Below are 17,359 nucleotides of genomic sequence, written 5' to 3'. Positions count from 1 at the left end.
GCCGACATTTTGTGAAAGCCTAGAGCCCCTGCGGTTACATGGTTTCCTATATCATGGACTCCGTGAAAATGGCTGCTGGGGCTGGCGCATGCGCAGATGGAGATCTCGGCACCAAGATCTCGTGAGATGAGATCTCAGCACTGCAGCAGCGCTCCACTCATGCCTCCTCCAGCAGCGACCCTGCTTCACAGCAGCTACCACCCCCGGTAAGCAACAAGATGCATGGATTATTTGCCACAGGGCGCCAGTGGCAAATTTGCCAATCATGGTGTACTGTGGCAAATGGCAAGCGTTCTGCACGGTGTTGGGCTGTGAGCACTACCCCAATCTGTGGACGTCGGGCACTCAGACCATCCTCAAGGAGTCGGTTTCTAACCGTTTGTGCAGACACATGCACATTTGTGGCCTGCTGGAGGTCATTTTGCGGGGCTACACTAGGAGAGGGTAGAGCTGGTCATGCGGCGGTTCAGTAGACTGGGGATCACTGCAGGCTGAAGGCTTGTCGGAAGAGGTGGGTCTTCAGGTTCCTTTTGAAGGTTTCCATGGTAGGCGAGAGACTGATGAGTTGGGGTAGAGAGTTCCAGAGTACAGGGGAAGCACGGGAGAAGTCTTGTATGCGGTTGTGGGAGCAAGAGATGAGAGAGGAGTAGAGAACATGAGAGGATCGAAGGTTGCGTGTAGGTAGGTACCGAGAGACCATGTCACAGATGTATGGAGGAGACAGGTTGTGGATGGGTTTGTATGTCATGGTTAGTGTTTTGAACTGTAGCCTCTGGACAATAGGAAACCAATGAAGAGCCTGGCAGAGAGGAGAGGCTGGGGAATAGCGGGGAGACAGGTGGATCAGTCGGGCAGCAGAGTGTAGGATGGATTGGAGTGGTGCCGGAGTGCTAGAGGGGAGGCCAGAGAGTAGGAGGTTGAAGTAGTCGAGGCGGAAGATGATAAGGGCATGCACTAGTGTTTTTGTGGTTTCATGGTCAAGGAATACATGGATCCGGGAAATGTTTTTGAATTGGAATCGGCAGGAGGAGGCAAGGGCTTGGATATGTGGCTTGAAAGAGGGCAGCTCACCCCGAGCATGCGGAACTGGGGAAAGTGAGCAGCCATTGACATTGATGGATAGGTCGGGTGGAGGGGTAGAGTGAGGTGGGAGAAAGATGATGAATTCTGTTTTGTCCATGTTCAGTTTTAGAAAGCGAGCAGAAAAGAAAGATGAAATAGACAGAATAGCAGGTGTATATGCACCTTTTACCTGACTTTCTGACAGCACAGCAGGCATCTCCCATGTATAATCTGTTCCAGTAATCAGATTTCTATTTCTATTATGCAAATCACTTATGCTAATAAAGGGTGTGACTCCGGTAAAACTTGCTTACTAAAGGGGTGGACTGACTTCTAAAATATATTTTCAGAAGGCAGGGATGGTTTTTAAATAATAAAACCATGTTTACTCAAAGGATCTAACCTCGCCAGTCTGGTATCTCTGGCAGGACAGGAAGAGATGATGTCCTGTTCTTCGGTCCCCTAATTGCTATGACAAATCTCAAATCTCTGTGTCTGATGACCAAAAAACAGGTCCTGGCCACAATGAAGGGGTTGTCTACTACGGACTACCACTTCTTGACAGCTCACTCTGCCGAACAAAAAAAACACTGCCTACACAACTCCAGGATCGGTGAGGTTCCTCCAATCTCTTCGATTTGTCTCCTGGCATCCATGTATCATAAACAATTAAGCGGTTGTCCAGTAGTGGAGAGTGTCTAAGGCACTGGCCTTAATGCACCAAAAAAGATGTTACAAGAATGTTCCCTTAGGATTAGTTTGTGTACTTGTGTGTGGTACTAAGTTTTCTCTAGCAGTAGTGCAGAAACGAATGAAGCAGAGAGTGACCATATGCACCTCTGCTCCATTTAAGATGGCCGTCCTTGAGAGATTTGGGGCTCCAGCAGTTAAAACGGCCAAAGGTCAGCAAGTTAACCCCTATCCTATGCATTGGGAATAACTTAAGATTTTGGGAAAACTACTATAAATGTTTTTCTGAATGGGTCCAGAAAGGGGAGGTGGATGATGATTGTTGATGATATGATTGCTGGGATGGTACAAATGCGAAGGCTGCAGCTGATTAATAGCAGTGGTCACAAGATGCCCCTGACCGATGCGGATGCCAGCAGAACGGTGGCATGCAGAGTATAAACCTTTAGGGACTGATTCTATTAAAAATAGTTTATTAAATAGAGAATAACTTGTAGACTTTTATAAATTCAAAGGGTAGGGTCATAAAACGCCAAGCTAAACGTCTAACACATCCAAAAAAATTTGCATGTTCATCTTGGCAAACTTACTCTGCCCAAATTTTGCATACATGTCCTAATGCAAATCATTCAAAGAACAAAAGTCAAATGAGCATCTACACAGCACCCATTATAATGTATTGCAGTGTACGCCGCCATATCACTACTCACTTACCACAGTTCTGTGTAACAGTAATTCTGACAACCATTTGACATCATGAGGCTTGAACATCATAAGCACCACTGTGGTGTTAGGATCATAGTGCAAACTGTCTGAAAAGATAGATTCTGGATAACATAGGCGGAAAGTAGTCTTTTGGCCAACATCATCTTCATACCCTAGGACAGGGCCGTCATTCATCCTTATAAATAAGAAAAAAAATGTTGATTATTTTTATAATAAAATATTTTATTATGACTTCCTTGCAGGGAATGTGTAATCAGAAAATTACTTATTCTCTTAAAGGGCCTCTTCTTCCCTGGTGAAATCTGATCATTAAAAGGGGTTCTCCATTGAAGACATCTATAACTGATAACTTTACCATCTACAACTTATTGATCGGTGGGAGTCTGCCCACTTAAAGGGGTTTTCCCATGACCTAAGTTAAATTTTATCAACAGATCTTGGAATAATAATAATTTCCACAATTGGATGGGTTTAAATAAAATGTTCCTGTGCTGAGATAATCTTATAAATGTGCCCCTGCTGTGTACTGAGTAATGGCCGTGTCTGACCATGAAGGAACATGGTCTGATCATACCACACAGCTTCTGGGCAGGAGAGGAAGGAAAAGAGTATACAGACCGGTAAAGCATTGCTTAAAACTGGCAGTGAAATGCTTTATCTCACAAAAAGAACCATCTGCGATCCAGTGTTGTCCTGTCTGTATACTCTTTTGCGTCCTCCTGTGGTATGATCAATCCATGTTCCTGCACGGTCAGACACAGCTATTAGACAGTACATACCAGAGGCACGCTTATAACATTATCTCAGCACAAACATTTTTTTTTTTTTTTTTTTTTTTTACACATTCAATTGTGGAAATTATTTTTATTCCAAGATCTATTAACCCCTTAATGACCACCAATACGTCTTTTCACTGAACTGTTATATAAGAGAATAGCCTCCCCATACAGGTGACAATCCAGCAGCTGTCGGCTGTACACTATAGCTGACAATTTGCTGCATCAGCCACGATCAGTGTTGGCACCGTCCATATTTGTTTAACCCCTTAGATGCTGCTGTCATTAGTGACTACATTATATAAACGGTTAACAGAGTGTGAGGGGCTTCCTCTTCAACCCCATCGGCACCCGGAGATCATGATTGTGTACTACTGATGTATGCCATGGCAATTCATGACCAAATAGTGGCCATAGAGTCTAGAGGCTATAGTAACATGTGCAGACGTTAGCGACATTTAGGTGATAAAAATGCACTTCTGAATTCCTGTCATGTCACTTTGCATTAATTCCTGAAAAATACCTGAAGGGTTAATAAACTACCCGCCAGCAGCTTTCAATATGTCAAGGGGTGCGGATTTTAAAATGGTATGACTTTTGGGGGGGGGGGGGGGGTTTCCAATATATAGGACCCACAAAGATATTTTGTTATAAATAAACAAAAAATATCACCCTAAATTTACCATGATTATAAAGTATAATGTGTCACAAAAAAAAAAAAAACTATCTCAAAATCACTGGGACATGTTGAAGTGTTCCAGAGTTATTACCACATAAAGTGACACTGGTCAGATTTAAAAAATTTGGCCTGGCCACTAAGCGGTTAAATAAAATGAAGTTAGTTTGTGGGAAAACCCCTGTAAAACCCACACCGATGGGTTGGCAGAATGGGGTGGCAGCATTCTTCTAGAATGGGGTGGCAGCATTCTTCTAGAATGGGGTGGCAGCATTCTTCTAGAATGGGGTGGCAGCATTCTTCTAGAATGGAGTGGCAGCATTCTTCTAGAATGGAGTGGCAGCATTCTTCTAGAATGGGGTGGCAGCATTCTTCTAGAATGGGGTGGCAGCATTCTTCTAGAATGGAGTGGCAGCATTCTTCTAGAATGGGGTGGCAGCATTCTTCTAGAATGGGGTGGCAGCATTCATCTAGAATGGAGTGGCAGCATTCATTCTCGACAGCCGATCCTCTCATTCTTTATGGAGCTGCTGAAAAGCCCAATGCTCGGCAGCTACATAGAGACCACTATGTAGAGCAGGTGATGGAGCCGGAGAAGCTGTTCGTCGTCTTCCTATTCTGGCTCACGGATGGGAGTCCAGAGCTACAGACCACCTCTATGACATTCACATCCCATAAAAGGCTGTCACTACAAGCATTTGGGAGTTAAATACATGAAATAAAGAAACTTAAAATGTAATGATATTACAGGAACCACTCTGAAAAGTAACTGTATACTTGGCAGGAAACCTCCATTTTTCTTAAGTATGTCACCAACACATTCCAAAGCGCAGTATAGATATTAGAACCACATCAACTTCTGTTAGCAGCACAGACAACTAAGAGCTTTACACACAGGGAAACAAATGATAAACTAGAATATTTTTGGTCTATGAGAGGAAACCTCAGCGCTCAGCAGAAGACATCCGTTGTGGAGCCTGGATGGTTGCGATCAAAAACCAACTACTTTGCATGAGTCAATGTGCAAAAAAAAAAGGGAAGGAAAGTACTGGTAAATATAGGGTTCTTCTACAAAACACCCACACGCTTAAAATAGACAAACTAATGATCAAGAAATAGCGGGAGCTGTAGGACGTATTCACACAGTCTTGTCGGTTTACGTATATGCACCAAGTGAGTGCACGGAGGCATCGGCTTAGATTTTCTTTTCAAATTGGTTAAATCTCAGGATGTGTCAGTTTTAGGGAAAGAGTCATTACCAAAAGACCTTTCGTGAAAATCTGATTTTTATGTTCAACCCATTCCCGTCACAGTCAATTTTCATTTTTGCACTTTTGTTTTTTTTCTCCCTCTTATAACAGTAATAACTTTTTGACTTTTCCGTAGACATAGTGGTATGAGGGCTTATAATTTGTGGGATGAGTTGCAGTTTTGATTGACACAATTAACTTTTTCCATACATTGTACTGAAAAACAGGAAGTGGCAATAAGACATTTTGAGTGCTTGGTATCTACTTCTGAGATTTAAAAAAAGTTTTAGTTTTTTTTTTCAATTACTCTTCACTTTATTTGTAAGTCTTTCCAGAAGACCAGTCCAGCCTGTGGCTAGATTTCATACGTGTGCATGGGACACTAATCAGAAAGACAGGTTTTCAGCAAATTCTCCCTGCCCGCTGCCCTTGAGTGACGGGTCTCTTCCTGTGTATACTGGGAGAGACATATCAGATTGGAAGCGGGCAGGGAGGAGCCGCCGATGGTTTCAAAAGTAAGTTTCTCTCTAAGGGTACCGTCACACAGTGAAATTTCCATCGCTACGACGGTACGATTCGTGACGTTCTAGCGATATCGTTACGATATCGCAGTGTCTGACACGCAGCAGCGATCAGGGACCCTGCTGAGAATCGTACGTCGTAGCAGATCGTTTGGAACTTTCTTTCGTCGCTTGATCACCCGCTGACATCGCTGGATCGTTGTGTGTGACAGCGATCCAGCGATGTGTTCGCTTGTAACCAGGGTAAACATCGGGTAACTAAGCGCAGGGCCGCGCTTAGTAACCCGATGTTTACCCTGGTTACAAGCGTAAACGTAAAAAAAACAAACAGTACATACTTACATTCCGGTGTCAGTCCTCCGGCGTCTCAGCTTCTCTCCACTGTGTGAGCGCCTGCCGGCCGGAAAGCGAGCACAGCGGTGACGTCACCGCTGTGCTTTCCGGCTATGGCGCTTACACAGTGGAGAGAAGCAGAACGCCGGAGGACTGACACCGGAATGTAAGTATGTACTGTTTGTTTTTTTTACGTTTACGCTTGTAACCAGGGTAAACATCGGGTTACTAAGCGTGGCCCTGCGCTTAGTAACCCGTTGTTTACCCTGGTTACCTGGGGACTTCGGCATCGCTCCAGCGCCGTGATTGCAAAGTGTGACCGCAGTCTACGACGCTGGAGCGATATTCATACGACGCTGCGACGTCACGAATCGTGCCGTCGCAGCGATGGAAATTTCACAGTGTGACAGTACCCTAAGACGTCGCAGCGTCAGATCATACACCAGTGACTGATACATGCTGCCCATGGTTGGGCTGCATGCATCAGCTGTCAGACTCCCTTTAAGGGTACGTTCACACAGGACTTTTTTGCTGCTTTTTTTTATGCTAATTTTCAGCTGCTTTTTACAGTACCAGTAAAGCCTATGAGATTTCAGAAATCTCATGCACACACGTTGGTTTTTTGTTTGATCAGTTTTTTCTGCTTTGCTGCTTTTTTTGGACATAGGGCATGTCACTTCTTTCAGCGTTTTTGCAGCGTTTTTTCACCCATTGACTTGAATGGGTGATGAAAAAAACGCTGCAAAAACGCTGCAAAAAACGCATGCAGCATTATTTGCTGCTTTTTTTGTGCAGAAAATCATGGCCAGCAGGAAGGGATCTCACAGCCAAGAGCTTAGGGGTGTGGTTAGTGAGGTGTGAAGAGCCATTGTGAGGTGTGAAGAGCCATTGTGAGGTGTCCTGATTGTGATCTATTGTGAGGGAGTTCCTGGTAGTGAGGTGTGAAGAGCCATTGTGAGGTGTGAAGAGCCATTGTGAGGTGTCCTGATTGTGATCTATTGTGAGGGAGTTTCTGGTAGTGAGGTGTTAGCCATGTCTTGGTATAGGAGGATGGGCATTAATGTTTCCCAACTAATCATGGAGGTAATATTTTTTTTAATTTGTGATATATCTATCTATCCGATTGTTTGCAATGGTACACTTTGCGATGCTCATGTGCTGTTATGTACATGTTCATGTGTTCTGCATGTGTATGTCTGTATCTTCCTTGTCATGAATGTTGGCTTCATTTCATCTTGCATTTGGTAATTACTTTTTCATTTATTTTTGCAAGGTGGAAGCAATGCCTGTAATTTGGGATTTAGCTTGCCCAAACTACAGTGATCGTCAAAAAAAGGCAGATGCATGGCATGTAATCTGCCGTAAATTGTTCCCCCGCTGGGATGAAGGCGATGCTAAGCTCCACTGGGAGATTGGTAAATAAAAAACTTAACATATGTCCTTTTCTAACAAATTAAATGACCAGGTAGTAGGTAAATACTAGTGATGTGAACGTGCTCTGATAACGTGTTATGTGAGCGTGCTTGAGTACTAACTGAGTGTCTTTGGTGTAGTCATCAAACATGTTTGATTCACCATATACCACAAAAAAAAAACGCATGAAAAAAACGCACCAAAAACGCACCAAAAAACGCACCAAAAACGCACCTATAAGCAGCTGAAAATTAGCATAAAAAAAAGCAGCAAAAAAGTCCTGTGTGAACGTACCCTAAAGTAGTAACTAAAAAAAATAAAATGTTCTGCTCTGACACAGAGAAGATCAAATTCCCGTGAAAAAAATTGGAAAATCCAGCAACCGCAAGAGTCATAAAACATCACATTTTAATTCATTCATGATTAAGAGCTAGTGTAGCTCGAAACATGTCGACCATTATGTCTTTTTTTTAATTTTTCCTTTTCATGTTTTAATCTACTAATAAATGTGATGTTTTATGACTTTTGCAGTTGCTGGATTTTCTCATTTTCTTCATGGTTACTCAAGAAACCAGCCTGAAGCCCCTTTTCTAGGAATTTCTCAACCCGGTGAGCTGATGGTTGCTCCATTGTGTTTTTCTAACAGCAAATTCCCACCATCCCATCCATTAAATTAGTTACAGTTCAGTCCACTAAAGGTACCGTCACATTAAGCGACGCTGCAGCGATATCGACAATGATGCCGATCGCTGCAGCGTCGCTGTGTGGTCGCTGGAGAGCTGTCACACAGACCGCTCTCCAGCGACCAACGATGCCGAAGTCCCCGGGTAACCAGGGTAAACATCGGGTTACTAAGCGCAGGGCCGCGCTTAGTAACCCGATGTTTACCCTGGTTACCAGTGTAAATGTAAAAAAAACAAACACTACATACTTACATTGCCGTGTCTGTCGCGTCCCTCGCCTTCAGCTTCCCTGCACTGTGTAAGCGCTGGCCCTAAGCACAGCGGTGACGTCACCGCTGTGCTTTGCTTTAGTGTTTTTTTTTTTTACTTTTACAATGGTAACCAGGGTAAACATCGGGTTACTAAGCGCGGCCCTGCGCTTAGTAACTCAATATTTACCCTGGTTACCAGTGTAAAACATTGCTGGCATCGTTGCTTTTGCTGTCAAACACGACGATACACGCCGATCTGACGACCAAATAAAGTTCTGAACTTTCAGCAACGACCAGCGATATCACAGCGGGATCCAGATCGCTGCTGCCTGTCACACTCAACGATATCGCTATCCAGGACGCTGCAACGTCATGGATCGCTATCGTTATCGTTGCAAAGTCGTTTAGTGTGAAGGTACCTTTAGACACCATGTAATCCCCCCATATGCCTCCTGCCCACAAGTACAATAACAAGTGCTAAAATAAGACAGAGGAGTCACTGTACCTTATTATTACATCATAGCCATCAATTTTCTTTCCTAGAGTGCTGTTTCGGAGTACACCACCATTCCCGACAACAACACATTTCTTACAGGAAATACTGGAGAAGAGAAAAGAAAAAGAATAGTTCACATGTTAATGAGATAAACTTATGGGCTCATACCGAGTGCGGTTATTGGTCAGCCTTTAGTTGCTGTAAATTGTGGAAAGGTGGTAATAATTGTGAACACAGATACACTGGGGTAACGTACGCGCCGTGAGCCTAGTGTTCATGTGTATGGCGGAGATGAGAGCAAGAACTGTCAGCCAACTGCAGTCTACGGTGTTTGGGCAAACTACTCCATCCTTGTTTGACGTGAGGAAAAAGAAAAAAAAACTATGTTGCCCTACAGCCCATGAAGAACATCTGCACAGCTTACATTAACACCTTCCCGACCGATTTTTCATTTTTGGATTTTCATTTTTATCCTCCCCCTTATTCCAAGATCAATAACTTGTTTATTTTTCTGTCGATATAGCTGAATGAGGGCTGGATTTTGGAGGGAAGAGTTCTACTTTTGAGTGGCAGCAACCGATTAACTGGTATACTGGGGAGAAAAAATTCCAAGTGTTGTGAAATTGTGAAAAAAATGCAATTCTGCAATAGTGTTTTGGGGTTTTGTTGGGCAATATAGGCCAGTGTCATTACAAAGATACCAAACATTCGAAAAAATTGGACTGGACTGCAACAGAGCACCGCCATGACAGTCTGGGGGGGTCTTCAATAGTCCCCTGGCTGTCTTGGCAAGCCATCGGTGCCTCAGAATCATCGTGTCCCTAGGGTATGTGTCCACGTTCAGGATTGCATCAGGATTTGGTCAGGATTTTCTATCAGTATTTGTAAGCCAAAACCAGGAGTGGAACAAATAGAGGAAAAGTATAATAGAAACATATGCACCACTTCTGCATTTATCACCCACTCCTGGTTTTGGCTTACAAATACTGATGAAAAATCCTGACCAAATCCTGATGCAATCCTGAACGTGGACACATACCCTTACTGATTGACAGCGGCATTTAACAGCCACAGGCAGCGCTCTGCTCACGGAGGTTGATGCAGATGATTGCCACGTAATATTGCCGAAGGCCTCATTCAGATGGCTGTTTTCACATACAAGTACTATCCATGAATAGAACACGTACCCATTATAGTCTATGGTACTGTTCACATATCTATGTTTTATGTGGACCATGTGTCTGCCACAGACGTTTTTGATCAAAATCAAGCATACAAGTGTATGGGTCCATGAAAAATCCCTGACGGCACACATTGCCATTTGAATGCTGTCTGTTTTAAAACATTTATAATAGATAAAAAAAAATTGCAAAACTTTTCCTTTTTATAACCCCTTCATGACATGACAATTTTTTGGCTTTTTTTTTTTTTTGCTTTAGTTTTTTCCTTTCCTTCTTCCAAGAGCCATATCTTTATTTTTCCGTCCCCACAGCCGTATGAGGGCTTGTCATTTGTGGAATGAGTTGTTATTTTGAATGACACCATTGACTCTACAACATAAGAGTACTGGAAAACAGGAAAACATTTCCAATTGCGCAGAAACTGCAAAAAGTGCAATTCCACAATTGTTTTTTTGAATATGTATTTTTTTTATTTACCATGTTCAGTACATGGTAAAACTGACCTGACAATATGATTCTACAGGCCAGTACGATTGCACAGATATACAGATATATATATATATATATATATATATATATATATATATATATATATATAAATATAAAGAGAGAGAGAGAGAGAGAGAGAGAGAGAGAGAGAGAGAGAGAGAGAGAGATATATATATATTTTTTTTTATATATATATATATATATATATTTTTTTTTTTTTTTAAGGAGTGAAAAAAAATCAGAAATTTGTAATGATTGTTAAAGGCTCATGATGGCTGATTAAATCAGCTATCCTCTTCTGGGCAGGGACACGACATGACATGAAAGTATGTCATATGTCATGAAGGAGTTAATGTAAGAAAATGACTAATTAAACAAGGACGATAAAAACTGACACGGCAACCAAACACTGGTGACACTTGGTCCGTGCTTTAACACAGGAGAAAAATCACAGATATCTGAATGAGGCCTTATAAATACCTTCAATAAACTAAATGCATCTCCATCTAATGGTACTTACTTCCTGATCTCATCCGGGAGGTCACATTTTGGAAGTTTCCTCATTGCCACATCGAAATATCTTTCTGTTGAAATACAAAAAGAAAAATGACAAATTCTGCTGCTCATAGCAACCTGCAAGAGTATTTTACTATCCAGCATTGGTCTGTGCTGGGTTTACACGCTATTATTCTGTGAAGATCAGACCTGTGATCCCATTATAAGAAATACCAGTGATTTTATATATGGCCCTCCGCACACAGCAACCTTCTATGTACAATTTTGATCGTTCATAATATTACACAAATCATCGGCCACAACCAAAACGGTCTGAGAGCACAAGATTTTTCAGGTTAGTCACGTATTCCATGTAAAGGCTGTAATGCAAACTGCATAATATAATACACAGGCAATGGACTACGGTCTACAGAGGTGAAAATCTCCTTTTTCGGAGGCATAATGTGGCTATATTTGGATCAATTCACTTGGGGTAAAGAAAGTACGATATATTGCACAGTGGTTTGGAAAGTATATACACCAATATATGTTCAGATTCCAAACCACGTTGTAATGGAGTTATTATTAAAGAATAATGTGGGGTCTGTAATGAAGGTTATGTAAAAAAATAAATAAATAAATAATTGCACTAATCAATATGACTCTTGACTTCTTGGTCAGTCAGAGATTTTACTCTCGAGACGTGGTTCTTCCACTGTAGAGAACATTTTCTTTGTGCACAGTTCACAAAACCGACACATGCTGGCATTTCATGGTATTTGGCTCCAGGTTATTATTCAAGTCTTGTGATCAGTTTGATGTTTTTTGTATATGTAAGTAAGAAAGTCATATGTTAGCTGGGAAATTCCCAACTCACCCAAAAGTTCACTAGAAAAATGTAGCTTCTTTAAGAAAACAAAAAAAAGTGATATGTGTAATAGTTCTTACAAGCACGACTGGTCTGCTTCCAACATGTTCAACTAGCGTTGAGATATCAGGACCACTGACATGCAACCTCCATTATAAGATGCTTCCTGCAAGGCTTTATGCTCACCAATTTATTGGCCCTGATAAAGGGACTACAGGAGGTCCTACAGGCTGGCCACCTTACCCAAGGTAAATCAAAGCCAGACAACCCCGATAAAGTGGTTATGTCAAGTAATGCACCCCTTCAAATGGAACCAGGGATCAGGTCCAGCTTCTCCAAGTCGCCGGGTAAGCATCACATGCAGCCATGAATTATTGACCAGCATGGGCGAGTCAGGTTCGCCAGGGCATAGGGTCAAGAGATCACAGTCAACATACAACTCCATAAAGATTATTCCAAAAAATTGATCTGTGGTGTCTGCAATTATATGCATCTTCTAAGACTTCTCAGGCTGCTGCAAAATCCACTACAAGGAATCAAATATGTTAAGGTTTCCCATGATCAGAATAACTCCATTATTTTGTCTACAATTATGCAGCTTTCAGCCTATATTATTGTAAGAGTACCGTAATTCTTCTGCTTTGTAGTGTGCGACTTACTTCTCTAGAATATATCATGGTGGATAGTTTAGTTGTTACATTACTAGGGTATTGGGTTCAAATTTAACCACCAAATCATGTACACCTAGCAAATTTTTTATAAGTTTAGGTTTTTGTAGGTTTTATAGTGGTCTCCAAGTCTCCTCCAAAATCACTGGTTTCCTACAGAACAGTTTGGAGAGTTGAGAACAGAAATTGCAGGAAATTGCTCCAATTACAAAGTCAGTAGTTCAAGTTCCACTAAACCAAAGCCCTGTAAACCTCCTCCTACCAATCAGAGACATTGTAGGAGATATTTTCTGATTAGTAGGTCCACCATGATGTCATAGTTGTGGTGTAATGCATGCATGATGTCACGCCAGATCTCCAAATCAGAAGAGGCTTTTGGGACGTCGGCAGGTGAGTAACAGGACCATAGTGGCCACATGCAGACTGCTATGCCATTGTGAGTGGCCACCAACCACTTGGTCACCAATATGCTTGTCTATGCCTAGTGACTGCTCACATGTATTTTGGAAGTGAGAAAAACAAGGAATGGCACATTGCCCTGATGTAGGGATGCACAACTACCAGTGATGCACTGTGGCCTTCTGTGAGACTCCCATATATTTGCAGAAGGGGGTCTCCTATCCCCTGTGTAGCTTTCCATCAAAAAAGAAATGGAGAGGTAGCAATCCATGAATCCAACTATCTTCAGTGTAAGTTTATGTGACTAGTTAAACACTTGGTTGACTCAAGTAAATCACACTGGAAATAACTGTATACACACTGTACATAGAACCTTCTTTTCCAGAGAGTGGAAAGGGAAGGAGGAGGACCACATTCGGCTCATCTGTAGGAGTCATGGAATCTTTTAGGTGGTACTTTCCCCTTTAAGTTACATTTTCAAACTAATAATGTGGCAAATGGTTGTACACCCCATTTTGACTGGTTCGTTTGTATTTTATGTATTTATTTTTTTATTTTTTTTATGGGGGGGGGGGGGCCTGCAGTTTCAATACTTATTTCCATCCAGATGATTTCCTGATGCAAAACTCTTACATACATGCATTTGATGGATAGCAGTGGTATCAGTGACAAGTATATCATAAAGGTATATAGATTATGCATGGTGCTCTATAGTTAATCGAGTAATCTACTGTGCTATTCCATGTGGTCTCTTGGATGGATGTTTGACTTTATTGGCATAATGGGAGAATTCAAGATGTCAGCTGGCACCGTGCCCCACATAAACTACATTACTCTTTGTATAGAGGACCCACCTCTTACTTTATTCTATGAGGACCCAAACCCTCCCCTTCCTCTATGAGGACCCAACCCTCTCCTTCCTCTATGAGGACCCAAACCTCACCTTCTTCTATAAGGACCCAACCCCCACCTTCTTCTATGAGGACCCAAATCTCACCTTTTTCTATAAGGACCCACCCAACCCTCCTCTTCCTCTATGAGGACCCAACCCTCCCCTTCCTCTATGAGGACCCAACCCTCCCCTTCCTCTATGAGGACCCAAACCTCACCTTTTTCTATAAGGACCCAACCCCCACCTTCTTCTATGAGGACCCAAACCTCACCTTTTTCTATAAGGACCCAACCCTCCCCTTCCTCTATGAGGACCCAACCCTCCCCTTCCTCTATGAGGACCCAACCCTCACCTTCTTCTATGAGGACCCAACCCTCACCTTCTTCTATAAGGACCCAACCCCCACCTTCTTCTATGAGGACCCAAACCTCACCTTTTTCTATAAGGACCCAACCCTCCCCTTCCTCTATGAGGACCCAACCCTCCCCTTCCTCTATGAGGACCCAACCCTCCCCTTCCTCTATGAGGACCCAAACCTCACCTTTTTCTATAAGGACCCAACCCCCACCTTCTTCTATGAGGACCCAAACCTCACCTTTTTCTATAAGAACCCAACCCTCCCCTTCCTCTATGAGGACCCAACCCTCCCCTTACTCTATGAGGACCCAACCCTCACCTTCTTCTATGAGGACCCAACCCTCACCTTCTTCTATGAGGACCCAACCCTCACCTTCTTCTATGAGGACCCAACTCTCACCTTATTCTGTGTTTCTTAAACCTATCAATATTATATTTTGACTGATAAAAAACATTTTTAAATGCAGATTTAACCATAGTATGTAGGCAACAAATAGTTCTTCATTCTGCACAATATAGGGCTAGGAAAAGCAGAAACAATGACCACAGGTGAAAGCGAATAGCTGATGATTTGTGCCAAATGTGAATAACATGGTCCATGAAACAATTGAACACACAGTTTGCTCAAGGAACAAGCTGGGACGTCACAATGCAATGTGCTATATTGTCTGTACCTTTATAATGGGACTTTAATGGCTTGTTAGATACTATTTAAGACCCTGTTATCTATGGTGGTATCAGGAGAGAAGCAGTAAGCCAACAGTCAATGTTTATTATTCAATGTCAAGTTCCATATATTCATGGTTTTACCTTTGCTTCTGTACAGAAATAACAACAGACGTTGCCGGTGTCTGTGAATAACCGGAATAATCTTATTTTTGGCCTCATAAAAGGCCAAGGTGACAGAATACAAAGAAAATATTGCTCTACTTGTTTGAGGATGTGTCACGTTATCACGGCACACTATTTGTGCCTGGGTTTTCCACCTAACAATGAGTGACTTTACTTCACAAGATAGCATTTTATGGAATAACGACTTCCTAAGAATACAATATTCTGAAAAAATTGGTCTGCGCTCAAAGTGATTATTTTTTCAGTGATCAACATGCATAGATGTGAGGCAAATACATTAAAACCAATACAGTAGAAGTGACTAATATATATAGAGGACGTTTCGACCCGTCCTGGGCCTTTGTCAAATGACTAAAAAATAAATAAAATAATATTGTAATCATCCACAGTGTATAATACATATATACAATGTAAATTCAGGGGAAAAAAAAGAGGAATATAACTCCCTAAATACATCAGATCCACCCATACACACTCTAATAGTCAGTCCTTCCCAAACTTAATGTAGCATGTGTAAAGGGTTAACTTAGCTGCCCACATGTCCGCAGATGTATTTATAGGGCACCTGTTTGATATTGTGCTGAATTATAGGTCTAAGGGAGTTTCTTGCCTAATTTTAAGAAATGGTCCTCATTGTAAATGACTATTAACCCTAGCATTAACCATTATTTGACTATGATTAATTACGGTAAATCTCTGTATAAATTACCAGACGAGAGACACACCATTAAGATCTGGTAATTAGGTCTTAGGTCCCAAAACTGTCTAGTATCTATACCAATTTTTTTTTTTTTACTTGGTTTCATAACCGTTTACTGTATTTATATTCTTTTTGCTTGTTATTAGACAGGTAAGGGAATAATAGGGAGACCCGACGAGGAGCGGGGGCGCCACTATTGTGACCCTAGGGGGCTAACCTCCACAACTTAGGTAGGGGTCAATATTAGGGTAAGATCCCACCTATAAGATACACACAGATATTCTGACCAACTTTTGGAATGGGGCTTACTAAATTTTAAACTCAATGGATAATATCCTAGAAATGAAAATAAAAAAAAGAAAAAAGACCTGCAGGAGCGGTCTACACGATGTATGGTCTTACCTGGCAGGGCTCCAAGGACATCATTTTTGGAATGAATATGGTTTTACCTTCTAACACATCGCAGCGTGACACTACACATTGCAAGTTATGGCTAAAAAAAATGCATATTCATTCTTTTTAATCAATAGGATTGCATACACATCATAGTGATGGTGTCAGACTACACTAGCCCTCCCATTGTGGCGTTATGGGAGAAAATCAGAGAAGCCCCCACAATGTGCCGCTATATTACAGGGTAAGTGAACAGCCTGGGCAGACCGCTCCACGAAAATCATCATCTTTTCTACGCAGAAATCCGGTCATACTTCTTGTTTTCAGAGTGATCCTGTCCATTGTTTATTATTTTAATATTTTTTACAGGTGATTGAGGGCTTCGGGGAATAGGTGATTGGTGAGTATGTACTCTATGTTGTATGTACTGTATGTTTATATGTGTGTACTGTATGTTCTGTATATGTTTTTTTTTTACACTTGAACACAGTAGCCAGATGATGGGACTATACTGCCCCATCAGATGGCTACCTGTCACTGTAGCAGGCATAGCCTGATAGGACTTGTCCCATCGGACGATGCCTGCCTACATACAGACCCGCACACACACACAGCTCTGCTAACACCCACACAGACACACACAGCCCCGCGATCCCCTGCAAAAGCCCCATGATCCCCACACACAGACACACACACACAGCCCCACAGGCACACACAAACACCCGCACACAGACACACTCTCCACCCACACACTCTTCCCCCTCCCGATCTGCAGCGTTTCCCACACCCAACTCCCCAGCAAAGCCACAGATCCTGCGGTTTTGCTGCAGATTTGACTGAATCAATGGAAGTCAATGGGTGCAGAAACGCTGCGGATAGGCAAAAAGAATTGACCTGGTCCTTTTTTGAATCTGCTGCGTTTTCAGTGTGGAATTTTCCGCACCATTAGCACAGCATTTTCTTCCCCCATTGATTTACATTGTATTGTAAATCACTTGCAGATCTGCAGCGTTCCTGCGTGGAAAAAAACGCTGCAGATCTGCAACGTGTGCACATAGCCTTAATGGTGGGTAGGGGATCAAATACTAACTTCTCACGGCAAAATGCAAATAAATTTATATAATTTATACAATGTGATTTTCTGGATTTTATTTTTGATATTCTAATCTCTCAATGTTAAAATTAACC

The 17,359-nt window shown here is 42.0% G+C and overlaps 1 protein-coding gene across 5 annotated transcripts in view; it reads right to left on the bottom strand.

Moving 5' to 3' along the window:
* ST3GAL6 (ST3 beta-galactoside alpha-2,3-sialyltransferase 6) overlaps positions 1–17,359 on the bottom strand; it is a 163,132-nt gene that overhangs the window by 15,009 nt on the left and 130,764 nt on the right. For all 5 annotated transcript variants that reach the window (XM_077294123.1, XM_077294120.1, XM_077294122.1 and 2 more), the window contains 3 exons: positions 11,068–11,131; positions 8,887–8,982; positions 2,467–2,653 (listed from right to left, as the gene is read on the bottom strand). In XM_077294123.1, the coding sequence (XP_077150238.1) occupies positions 2,467–2,653; positions 8,887–8,982; positions 11,068–11,131 (347 nt within the window). The remainder of the gene's footprint in view (positions 1–2,466; positions 2,654–8,886; positions 8,983–11,067; positions 11,132–17,359) is intronic.

This window comes from Ranitomeya variabilis, chromosome 3 (assembly GCF_051348905.1).
Source record: "Ranitomeya variabilis isolate aRanVar5 chromosome 3, aRanVar5.hap1, whole genome shotgun sequence".
NCBI lineage: Eukaryota > Metazoa > Chordata > Amphibia > Anura > Dendrobatidae > Ranitomeya > Ranitomeya variabilis.
This window is presented reverse-complemented; position numbering and strand designations above follow the sequence as displayed.